The sequence below is a fragment of the Hordeum vulgare genome, chromosome 2H, assembly GCF_904849725.1.
Source record: "Hordeum vulgare subsp. vulgare chromosome 2H, MorexV3_pseudomolecules_assembly, whole genome shotgun sequence".
NCBI classification, from domain to species: domain Eukaryota; kingdom Viridiplantae; phylum Streptophyta; class Magnoliopsida; order Poales; family Poaceae; genus Hordeum; species Hordeum vulgare.
This window is the reverse complement of record NC_058519.1, coordinates 204299824-204312006: the sequence shown is the minus strand read 5'-3', so window position 1 is coordinate 204312006 and position 12183 is coordinate 204299824. Positions and strand designations below refer to the sequence as shown.

Sequence of the window (12183 nt, the reverse complement as noted above, 5' to 3'; positions counted from 1 at the left end):
TCGTGGTGAATTAGGTACTATTTTTTTACAAAACAACCCACATACTTTACTAAAAGGACTCTTAATGTTAAAGTGGGTAAAGCAATTGGTCCTCCATCAGCAACTTTAGGGCATCTCCAAGGCTAATTCGTAAATTTTATGTTGCAACACACGGGCATATATTACTAGGAAGAGATGAAATGGGATGGGAGAGATGATGCTGCAATTTGTCTACCAAACGACAATGCCTTTTTTTTCATAACATCAATTGTTATTGTACTGCAAGTCGTTTGGCCCAAGCCCAAAATTCACAAAATGAACAAAAACATATTTATTAAAAAAAACATTTTCAAAATTTTTTTGGAAATTCATTAAAACAATATTTTTTTTTAAACATTTAACATTTAACCTTATCATCGACAATTATTAAAAATCCATATAAAAATGATACACAATAACACATGAAGCAAGTTTTGCTAAAAACAATAAAAAAATAATATTGAAAAAATATTTATGGAAAATATGTTGTACACACAAATGACATTTCCAATAAAAAAAACGTTATTATCACATTATAAAAAAATCCTTTGGAAAAACAATTAACAATTTATCTCTTACAACAAATTTTAAAAATTAATAATTTTTTTTAACTATTATAAAAAAATTCATCAGTTTTTATGTAAGCATTACCTAATATTTTAAAAGAAAACATTTAACACTATTATATACATTTATTTCAATTAATGTCGCATAATGGCATAACAAACATATTTTATATTTTATTTTTACCCGGTGCAACGCACGTGCATTTGTACTAGTAAAATTTAATTTTATTAGGTGTCCCTTTGGAAAAATGTGCACTGCCCTAGCCCTAAGAAAAGGAAAGAAAAGGAAACACACCGGCCATAAAACCGGCCCACGCGCCCTATAATATAACATGAGGCGCCCGCAAATCTCGCTCACACATTTCCAGGGTTAGGGTTTGGCGCCGCCGCCGCCGCCATGTCTCTCCGCGCGATGTGTCTGCGTGGCTTCGCTGAAGCCCTCGTCCGCCGCGCGCTCGCGCTCCACCCCACCTCGCCCGCCATCCACGCGCCTCGACGTCATTTCTGCGAGGGAGATGCCATCGCCCGCCTCCATTCACGTATGGACCGCTGGGAGATGACCTCAATCGAGAGGCACTCGATCCTCTCCACGGCACTTGGCCGAGCGAACGCGGCGCTCGCCGGCGCTGCCAACACGGCCGCGGATCGCGCGTCCAAGGACGATCTGGATGCTCTGAAAGTTGCCATGCGCGTTGCCTTCTCTGTTCTCGGCCTGACGGTGGGTGGCGGCGTCGCCGCGGTGTTCGCCTTCCGCTACACGACCGAAAGGGCCACCCGCGATTGCGCTCAAGTCCTCGTGTCTTAGGAGATCTCGAAGGTGCGCATCGACCTGTACAAGGTTCTGGGCGAGGTCCTTAGCCCCGAAGAGAAGAAGAGACTCGCCGACCTAGAGGCGGGGGAGAAAGCTTGTGCAGGAATCTCCGTGCAGCAGGATGCGCGGGAGAGGGCCCTGCAGGCCCGGGAGGAGGCCCTCTCCAAGAAGGATTCGACTTGATCTCTGCTTTAACTGTGATTTTGAGATTTTGTTGTGTCGTGCTATTTGCCATGTACCTGTGTTAACTTGCCACTTGCTGAGGGAGGAGATGATGATATTTTGTTGTGTCGTGCTATTTGCCATGTACCTGTGTTAACTTGCCACTTGCTGAGGGAGGAGATGATGATATTTTGTTGTGTCGTGCTATTTGCCATGTACCTGTGTTAACTTGCCACTTGTTGAGGGAGGAGATGATGATATTTTGTTGTGTCGTGCTATTTGCCATGTACCTGTGTTAACTTGCCACTTGCTGAGGGAGGAAATGATGATATTTTGTTGTGTGGTGCTTCTGCCATGTACCTGTGTTAACTTGCCACTTGCTGAGGGAGGAGATGATAGATTTTGTTGTGTGGTGCTATCTGCCATGTACCTGTGTTAACTTGCTGAAGGAAAACTCTGCCATCTGTTATTATTTTTCTTCCACCTTGTTTATGAACGAAGTTTGGTCCATTTGATCCTATGGAGTACATCACTCGGGTGTTTTCTTTTTTGCTGTAGCGAATCCCAATTGAGTAGTTCATGCACATATGTCCTGAAGCTTGGTTATATATGAAACCTATAGTTGGTCATGTGGTTTCATGCTATAAAAATTAGGAAAACCTACAGTATTAAACTATTAGTACTTTCGAAGCATCGAGGCAAGGCTGGTTAATTCGTCATTTTTGGTGAAAGTGAAAGCAATATTGCAAAAGATAGACCGAATCCCTATGTTTCTTTCATCCATAAAATTGTTCTGTTTATACAGCTTGTTGCGGATGTATGTTTATAGGTAAATCTTCAGCTTTCAACTTCTCATAAATGATGAGGAGTTGGTTCCTTGTAATTGCATTCAAATAGATTCTTTCCACAACTAAATTCTTTCTTGGCGCTGCCTTCAGGACCTGTAAGTATCGAGTATGTTTTGAGAGGAACCATTTTATCTTGGGTTTGCAATGAAACTTGGTATATTGACGATACGACCAGTAACTAAAATATGTCACTAGTTGGTGGGCTCCAGGAATGGTTAAAGCCATACCCAATTGAAAAAGGATATTATCCAAACGTATTTCAACTAATTGTAGTAAAGCTTGGCATGTTGACCTTTTTTGCTTTTGCATCATTTATTGGTTTGTTTGCTGGTATGTTCTGTCTGGCTTCAGCTTTTGCAACCATAATCTGTATCTCAACCTAACTGGCCGCATGCATCTTTTCGAACATGCACCCTATATGTTATTTCTTGAAATAGTATTATTTCCTGATCTGATCTGATACCTTCTAGTGTTTGTTTGCTCTTGCAGCTTTCTTACCAAATTGTTGACTCTATGATTTGGCTTGGGATACGTGATATGATAAATGAATTCAGGAAAAAGAAGTTGAAGCTGCGTTCAGTAACATACCTAAGTGGTGCACAGGGTTCTGGAAGTGATATTCCTCATGGATACATCTGGAGCCCTCATCTTGTCCCAAAACCAAAAGGTGTTTGATTAATATTAATTTGAGCTGAAACTAGACCATGCTTAACCTTGTCGTTTTTTATTGTGTCAATTGCCATTTGCCAAAGCTAAAATATATTAATATGGTTGAATGATCTTGTTTCTTTGCCATTTTATAAGTCAAGATAGTACAAGGTCCATTTGGTCTTATCTTGCATTTCTCCTTTCTTTAGTTTTTTCGTATAATACCATCCTTTTGCTAGTATTTATAAGAATTGAATCTGGTAAGTTAAGTAGCTAATTGTTATGGCACCAGTAATGTTGCATGCTTGAGTCATTGCAGTTCTCCTTCAGATTTGTCAATATATTAGCAAGCTTAAAATTGTGGGTGCCACTAATTGAGCAGTTGCATCTCAATTGCCTCTTTACTGCAAGCTAATAGATTGAAAATTCAGGAAATGCTGTTATTTAAAATTTAACATTATAAGGTAATGCTCATTACTTGCTAGAATATGTACATGTCTTATCACTGCTAATTATTTATGGAGCTTCTATAATTCGTGTTGAGATTATAACTATAGTTGTGAATTCTGGAGTAGCTTGTTGAGAAAACTAAAACATTGGAACTTTCAGATGAAGTTTATCCTCAAATCAATATTTTGTTGTTGTGAATGGTTTGTAGCTCAATGTTAAAGGTGTCATATATTTTGAATGCAGACTGGGGCCCCAAGATTGATGTTGTTGGGTTTTGCTTCCTCGATCTTGCGTCTGATTACGTACCATCTGAAGAACTTGTGAAATGGCTTGAAGCGGGTGACAAACCCATTTATGTTGGTTTTGGTAGTCTTGTAAGATCACTTTGACCTTTCTTATATTTACTTCATGTTGGTTTTAAGTTCCAATTTTCAATTCTGATATGGTGCATTATTTGACATTCTCTGTTTAACTTATTGTACTGCTTGGCAATATAGGGTTAGTTACTTAGTTGCATAATGAATCTTTCTTAATTACCCTGATGTCATTGGCAGTGAAGGCACTTTGGGGATTAGTGTAACTTTTCATGTTTTACGACAGAAAGGGGCTTTGTACATTTTTTTCCACTACCTACGGTAGTAATAAGAAACTGGTTTACCACTTCGAATCTTTGTAGCATCTCATAGCAGAAGTTATTTGTGTGCTTTAGGCGGAGGTAGTTTAGCTCTATAGTTTAGTACTCTAGTTAGTTAGGGGAATTGTTACAAATTCAAATAGGGATTTGCTGTTACATTACATCTAAAAAAGATAGTCTCAAACTCTCAGCTAACTGTGAAGTTTAAAATTGAAATGCTAGGTGCTTTTAAAAAGCCACCATAATGCCTTAACTGATTCTTTTCATTTTTTTCCTGATACACTAGCCAGTTCAAGATCCAGCAAAGATGACTGAAACCATTGTCAAAGCACTCGAAATGACTGGACAGAGAGGTATCATCAACAAAGGTTGGGGTGGCCTTGGAACATGTAAGTTCATCTTGTGGTTTGTGGGCATATATTTTGAGTCCATCCTGAGTCTTGAACCTTTGGGCTTTTTGCAGTGGCAGAACCAAAAGATTCCATATATGTACTTGACAACTGCCCTCATGACTGGCTTTTCCTGCAGTGTAAGGCAGTGGTAAGCCTTTGCTACTTGCTACTCTGGGTCCTTTGGGCTTTTGCAGTGGCAGAACCAAAAGATTCCATATATGTACTTGACAACTGCCCTCGTGACTGGCTTTTCCTGCAGTGTAAGGCAGTGGTAAGCCTTTGCTACTTGCTACTCTAGGTGGGTTGGTGCATTTATCTTCAATTCATATAGTATTTTTAGTGATCATCAATCAATTCTAAATGTTTCCCATTTTTGTGTAAAACTAATTAACGAACAATTTCCATGGGGCATACTTGAGAAAATCTGGTGAAAGAATTCCACTGTGGCCACGGTGCTAATAATGTCTGTTTATTCTGTTGAGATGAGGACTCACACTTTTTTGTACCCCACAGGTACACCATGGTGGGGTGCTGGAACGACGGCTGCTGGCCTGAAAGCAGCGGTACTCCCTCGCTCCCTGTTGCATTACGTTACGAGCTATTCATCACAATGTCACATGACTTCCACAGTTCCACACCATTCCCGATGCAAATACAGTATCCCCTCTATATTGATTGTCGCTGCTTTAGTAATAAAGCAGCAACAATTAGGCCCTGTTTGGTTTCGCTTTTTCAGCCGGATTCCGCTGCCTCGCAGCCAAATCGTGGCCAAAGAGCGAACCGACGCGCCCTGATTTCACGGAAGCGCATCCAAAAATACACGCACGAGGGGCAGCAGCCCACGAGGTGCTTTCCCAGCTTCGCTGCGTGCCCCTTCAAACCTAGCCCTGATAGATGGGTGGAATTACCTACCTTTGCCATTGGATGGGTTGACCAGAAGTCACGACCGATTTGGGAAACCATGACAGAAACTCACCTCTCGTCTTCCTCTCCTCTCGCGACAAGGGTTGTTCCCACGCCGCCGCGAGGTGCTGACCCGCGGAGTAGCCCGTGGTTCTGGCCAGCCGGCGCCGCCGGACGCCTCCCCCCCTCTTCGTCTCCCATCCGTCCGAAGAACCTCCTCACTCCGCCACCAGGAGGTCTTCTATTGCCTCTGCCGCTACAAATAAACGGAGAGGAGCACCGGCTAGCGACGGCCGCCGGACGCTCCCATCCTCCTCCGCCCGATGTGCTTCTCCAGTCCACCACCACCCCTCGTCACCGGGGACTGCTCGGCAGCCGGTGCCAAACGGGGCCGAGGAACACCCCGTAGCCACCGCTCATAAGACTTGAATAATTATTTGATTAGGTTTTATTACTGCTCCAAAGCAATTTATAATGATGTTATTATTATTAAACAACGCGCAACCAACCTAATTGTTAAGGGTATTTCAGACTTTTATCTTCACAGCCACAGCTCATATAACTAGTTTGCCAAATGACCTACAACTTTCTCACGGCAGATTTTTTACAGCTACTTTTCCACAGCTGCATTCAAAAATCCACAGCCCAACCAAACAGGGCCTTAATATGGATCGGAGGGAGTATAATTTTTTAAGCCAATTATTGTTAGGTAGAGTTAGAATCAGCTGAAAATATCCCTGATGAGGGCATTCCTGCAGTTGCCAATGAGATAATTTTTATTAGCAGCATTTTCTCTGTAATTTTTTTGAAGGAAACAGCAGGACTCTGCCTCGTATTTTTATTAATTTTAAATAAATGGTACAGGCAAATGTTTTACAAAAGCATAAGAAGAAAATAAAGACTATACAGAACTCTTATAACTAGCTACGCAACTGGCAACAAGCACCTGATCATAATGTTTGCTATTTTTGGACCAGTTCTTAGGTTCAGTTTAGTTCTAACCCACTGTTTTGGTGATTTTAGTGTCCTACAACTATTGTACCTTTCTTTGGCGACCAACCTTTCTGGGGAGAGCGGGTGCATGCTAGAGGGGTTGGGCCTTCGCCTATACCTGTTGATCAATTCAATCTGCAGAAGTTGGTTGATGCTATAAACTTCATGTTAGATCCAGAGGTAACTCTACAAATCTTTTGCACTTGGGCATATGTTACTTTTCCTTCTGTTTCATATTGCAAAATATATGACAAGAATACGGACACAGATGTGCATAGGTAGGCTGCAGGTAATATTACAGATTTGGTTATGAATTATGATATACCTATATACATAATTACTAGATTGTCATATTGATAATTACGGAGTAGAAGTTTAGAACCTTACATCCACACCATTTAAGACCTAGACCGTTTTTTACATGAAGACTTCATCCGAATATACTTTGTTTTAGTGATTCCTCTCTGAATGAGCATTTGCTTGAGTTTTTGAAAGATTCTGTCATCGTGTGGATTGGTAGTTTGGTACCCAGCAGGGTTCCAAAAACCAGGAACTGACTGGTTACTGCCCAAGAAATAGGAACCCGTCTGGTTCCATTCCCTTAATTTGGATCTTTAGAATGTTCAAATTCGGGATCTTAAGTTCTCAAATTGGACCGGCTTTGGGACTTACATATACACAAATCAGTACTGAACTAGGTTTGTATGATCTCCTGTTAGTAAAATTATAGCATAAATAACTTCCCATGTGATTTCAGGTGAAAGAAAAAGCCGTAGATCTTGCCAAGGCCATGGAATCTGAAGACGGCGTAACGGGCGCAGTTAGGGCATTCCTCAAACATTTGCCTTGTAAAACAGATGAAAGTTCACCCCCGCCGACGCATGGCTTTTTAGAGTTCCTTGGCCCAGTAAGTAAATGTTTGGGGTGCTCTTAGGTGCTGGTCAGATGCAGGTATACCATTCCTCCTGCTGAAAGAAGAGTGTAAAGAAAGGCTCTTGGATGACCGCTATGCCATTGTGTGCGATAAGAATGTGGAAGCCAAATATTAGAAGTTGATGTACATGCGGCCAGGAATGCATGATTTATCATTTTGCTTTCTTTTTGTATGTGTGTTGTGTAAAGAGTACTTGTCTGGTGATTTGATACATCATTTTGGTGTGGTTGCAACCTTGGCCTGCGGCAACCGATGATCTCTCATGTATGACCAGGCAACCTGTGTATACGGAAAACTTGAAAGAGGGCAGTTTAGTTCAGTTACTCCTTTTGCAGTTTATGATGTGTTTGATTTGAAACTGCTAGACATGTCATGGTTATAATTATGTTTCATGTTTTCCCTAGTTCTACAAGTCTTAATTTTAAGATAAGGCACAGACTTGTGACCTTATGCACAGGGAAAAGTAATTCTGTCACCCCAGTACATTTTGCCAGAAAGAAAATATCAAGAAGTTCCCAGTAGAAATCCATCATTATAAGGCAAAGGGATCTTTATTAATGTCTGAAGAGATTATCAGAAAATCTTGTTGACATATTTATAGTGTATGTAACCAAATTATTACAGGGAGCCAAACATATTGGCTTATTGAAAAGGAAAAGAAGATAGCAACATATTGTCATGCCGTGGTTGAAGCAATGAGTTTCATCTTCATCGACCGCCTTTGCCTTAATTATGTAAGGTCATTGCTTCAGTTGTCCATAGAAAAAAATGCCTCTTTTACTTCAGCTACTGATGTGTAGATATCGTGCATCGCTGGGCGATCCTTCGGCAATTCCGCAGAGCATAACAAACCAAGCTTAAGGAGCCGGAGAGCACATATATCCTTGAGCGCAAATGTGTTGTATTCTTGCAAGTTTGGGATATGATCGACACGCTGATCTCCTGTCTCCGAAGTAAGACCGGGGTGAAGAATGTCTTGGGTTCGTGAAAGTGATGCATCTACATACTTGGGGAGCGTCAAACCATCACTGAACTCTTCATTAGTAGGTCGTTTCCGTGTTAGCATTTCTAAAAGAACAATGCTATAGCTGTAGACATTTCCCTTGGTTGAGATTTCACTGCCCATGCCATACTCTGCAATAATGTTTTGAAACAAAAAGTTCTTCAGCGGAGAACAAAAGTGAAACATGCTAGTATTAATAAAAAGAAACTAGCAACTAATATAGTTAGTCATACTATATTTTGTTAACATTATTTTAGAATGGGCTTGTAAACTATACTCACGAGGAGGTATGTACCCAATAGACCCCCTTGGTCCAACTATGCTTGTTGTGCCGCTCTGTCCTCCCGATGAACATCCATGAATTAGCCTTGCTAGACCAAAGTCATAGACACGTGCAGTATCGTCGTTGTCGAAAAGTATGTTGCTTGGTTTCAGATCACAGTGAACAACCGGTGGGATGCACTGGTTATGGAGGTATTCAAGAGCACAAGCAATGTCAACTGATATGTATATCACTGCGCCTAAACTTAAATCATCACACCGGCGGTTATGAAGCCGTTCTTCAAGGCTACCTTTGGCCATATACTCAAAGACTAGAGCCCTGAACTCATTTCCCACTGGGTCATAAGTTGAGCATGCAGTTATAACCTTCACGAGGTTCCGGTGTCGGATGTGTTGCAATGCTTTGCACTTAGCAATGAAGCTATGCAATGCGCCATGCTAATAGAGTTTGAAGACTTTAACATCAACCGTACCATCTTCCGCGTCGAACCAACCTTTGTAGACAATCCCAAATTGTCTGGAGCCGACTACGTTGGCCAGACAAAGACTATCTGTTGCTTTGATAACGTCACCATATGTTATCCTTTTTAACTCCATGTATGAATGTCCAATTCTCTCACTGGATTTGTATCTCCTTCTCAACCAAAAATGAACACCCCCAAGATCAAAGCAAGTGCAATGAGAGTTGATAGAGCTATGAGCATAGGAACGACGAACTTGTGTTTTTTTGTGGATGCCGAAGCAAAGCATCTAGGAAACTCTCCTTGTGCACCATTTGAACAAAGGTGTGGATTTCCTTGGACAAAATTACCACTTCTGTTAGCAAACACTCCACCTATTGGAATCGGTCCTTCCAAGTTGTTGAAGGACATATTCAGATATTGCAACGAGGTGAAAGTGTCGAGGAACTCCGGAATTGTACCAGATAGGTTGTTGTGGGAGAAATCTAATATCTGGATGCCTTTCAAGTTTGATAGCGATTGTGGGATGTTTCCTTGGAGGAGGTTCCCTTCTACACGAAGCGCTTCCAACCGGACACATGCCCCGAGTGTGGACGGTATTCTGCCTGTGAAATTGTTGTGAGAGATGTTCAAGGACCCAAGGTTTATCAAGCTACCCATCTCTACTTGTATGGACATTGCGAGTTGGTTGTGTGATAAATCAAGTAACCAACTCAATGAATTCAACCTGGCCAACATGTGCCCGCTTATGATTCCACCAAGGGTATTTCTGGAAAGGTTTAGTGCTATCAAGTTATGGCAGCCGCCTAAACTTTCAGGTATGCTTCCACTCAACTGATTTTCTTGCAAGTAAAGCTCTTCTAGTTGATTTAGGCTGCCAATGGAAGGAGGTATTTCCCCGGAAAAATTGTTTTTGAGAGGCTAAGCACAATCAGATTTCTTAGCTGACCAAGGGTAGAAGGTATATGTCCCATGAAAATATTCATATCAAGATAGAGCATGGACAGTTTTGACAGGTTTCCAATCTCCATGGGAATAGTGCCGGAGATGTTGTTTGTATTTAGAGATAGAGAGGTCAAGCTTTCGGGTAGATTCGCTATGGAATTTGCTGGTAAATCACCACGCAGGTTGTTTGTGTCCACATTTAGATTTTTCAGTTGTGTACAGTTCGCCAAGGAGGAGAAGAATGTTCAGTCTCCAGCCTCTAGCTGGTTTGCGTACAACATCACATACTTCAAGTTGGGCATGGAGCCGAAGGAAGGAATCACCCCAGTCAGATAGTTGTTGCCTAGATGGATAGAGATCATGCGGGAGGCATTTTGTAGTGTGGCAGGGATGTCTCCCTCAAAATGATTGTCAGCCATCATCAGTATTTGGATGTTATGAAGTGTGTTACCCATATCAAAAGACAGTGTTCCTCTAAGATTATTGTTGGCTAGCCCAAGAACGGACGATGAAGACAAGTTGTAAATGGAGTGTGGCATTGTCCCTGAGAGATCGTTGTAGGAGAGATCAAGGATTTCTAGAGCTGTCAGCTTACCGAAATCTGGAATGAATCCTTGCAACTGGTTCTGGCCAAGAAAGAGTGCGGTAAGGGTTGATGAACCACTCCCTCCGTCCGGAAATACTTGTCCTAAAAATGAATAAAACAAATGTATTTATAACTAAAATAAGCCTAGATACATCCATTTGTAGGACAAATATTTCCGGACGGAGGGAGTATTTGCCAACGATTGCAGGATTTCTCCGCTGAGAAGATTGTTGGGGAGACAGACGGACTCTAGAGCCCCTGAGCTCCCAAGGGGAGGTGGAGTCTCACTGGAAAGTCTATTGTTTCCCAAGTCTAGAGAAGAAAGGTTGTGAAGCGTCCCAATACTGAACGGGGTCGTGCCAGTCAGGGTGTTGAAGCTGAGGTTGAGGTACCGGAGTCTAGAGAGCCGGCCAAGTTCCGACGGGATATGACCGGAGAGGGAGTTTTCCGGCAAGTGAATGCTTACCAAATAAGTGAGCTTGGAGATGCAGGGTGGGGTCTCACCGGAGAGGCCTTCTGCCTCCATATCCAAGGCCACCATGAGGGGTTCTTGCCTTGGCCTCCTTGTGCACGAGACGCCGTACCATTTGCAGTAATCTAGCGAGGTGGTGTTATTCCATGTGGCCAAAGCTCAGGTGCGACCGTGGAGGCTCGACTTGATGCACAACAGAGCATCTCTGTTGGCGTGGATGCTATCAGTTAGTGTTGCAACAGATGACAAGAGGTTGGAAGCTGATGAGAGGAGGAGGATGGCTAACAGAGGACAGACCATGTTGTCGGTATGTAACATGGTGGGCATGAATAAATTCTCGACTGTGTTGTGTTTTCATACTCCAGGATACGTTTGTGTTGATTTTATAGACTTCACATGCATCTAGACATATTCTTTAACGTCTGTCATGGGAGTAAAGTTCCACGCCAAGTTAAGAATTTTTCTACCAATAATGCATTGGTCATGGTGTAAGTCTTCACCACCATATATGGTCTCAACAAAAAGGGTGCACTGCAAGTTTACACCACCAGTGTGTGTGTGTGTGGATACCAGACAAAATTTTACCGAGTTTCCCATAGAATGAACTCAACGAAGCTCGCTAGTTTGATTGATCAATAAAGCTCACTAGTTCTATATATAAAAAAACAAACTCAACGAAGTATTGGAACTCGGGACAAATCACGATTCTAGTGTTGCAGTATATAACTGCTCCTTTTCTTTAATCTTTCTTTTATTAAAGCTGGTCATTGGGCCTATTGGACGTGTTGATCATGCGGCACTCGACCATGGACGAGAATAATGCTCAACTCTTGGCATGATGAGTTTTTTCCATTCTCGCAAAGAATCAACTAACGTGTGGTGACAGCTGAGACGACACTAGTACCTGGTCATTTCCTTCAGCCCTTTGGACGTGTCGTAGCACTGGACAGTGCACTTGGACATGGAGTGTTCAATTCTTCCCTGATGTAGCCGCGTTGATCACACAAGTCAAGTGCAAGTGTATGTCTCTGTTCATGACAACTACATCCATTCAAAAGTAAAGTAGGTGCAGCGG

At 42.0% G+C, this 12183-nt stretch overlaps 1 protein-coding gene and 2 pseudogenes across 1 annotated transcript; 2 read left to right on the top strand and 1 right to left on the bottom strand.

The window, feature by feature from the left end:
- The first annotated feature begins 862 nt into the window (after positions 1-862).
- On the top strand, positions 863-1899 carry LOC123425849. The gene has a single exon (XM_045109592.1). The coding sequence runs from the start codon at positions 982-984 to the stop codon at positions 1387-1389; it is 408 nt and encodes a 135-aa protein (XP_044965527.1). The 5' UTR covers positions 863-981; the 3' UTR covers positions 1390-1899.
- A 477-nt stretch (positions 1900-2376) lies between these two features.
- On the top strand, positions 2377-7682 carry LOC123426140 (annotated as a pseudogene).
- A 425-nt stretch (positions 7683-8107) lies between these two features.
- Positions 8108-11408, bottom strand: LOC123429930 (annotated as a pseudogene).
- Positions 11409-12183: the final 775 nt, after the last annotated feature.

Bases quoted from the DNA above. Each gene is read 5' to 3' on its own strand.
- LOC123425849 (XM_045109592.1), top strand. From the start codon at position 982: ATGTCTCTCCGCGCGATGTGTCTGCGTGGCTTCGCTGAAGCCCTCGTC.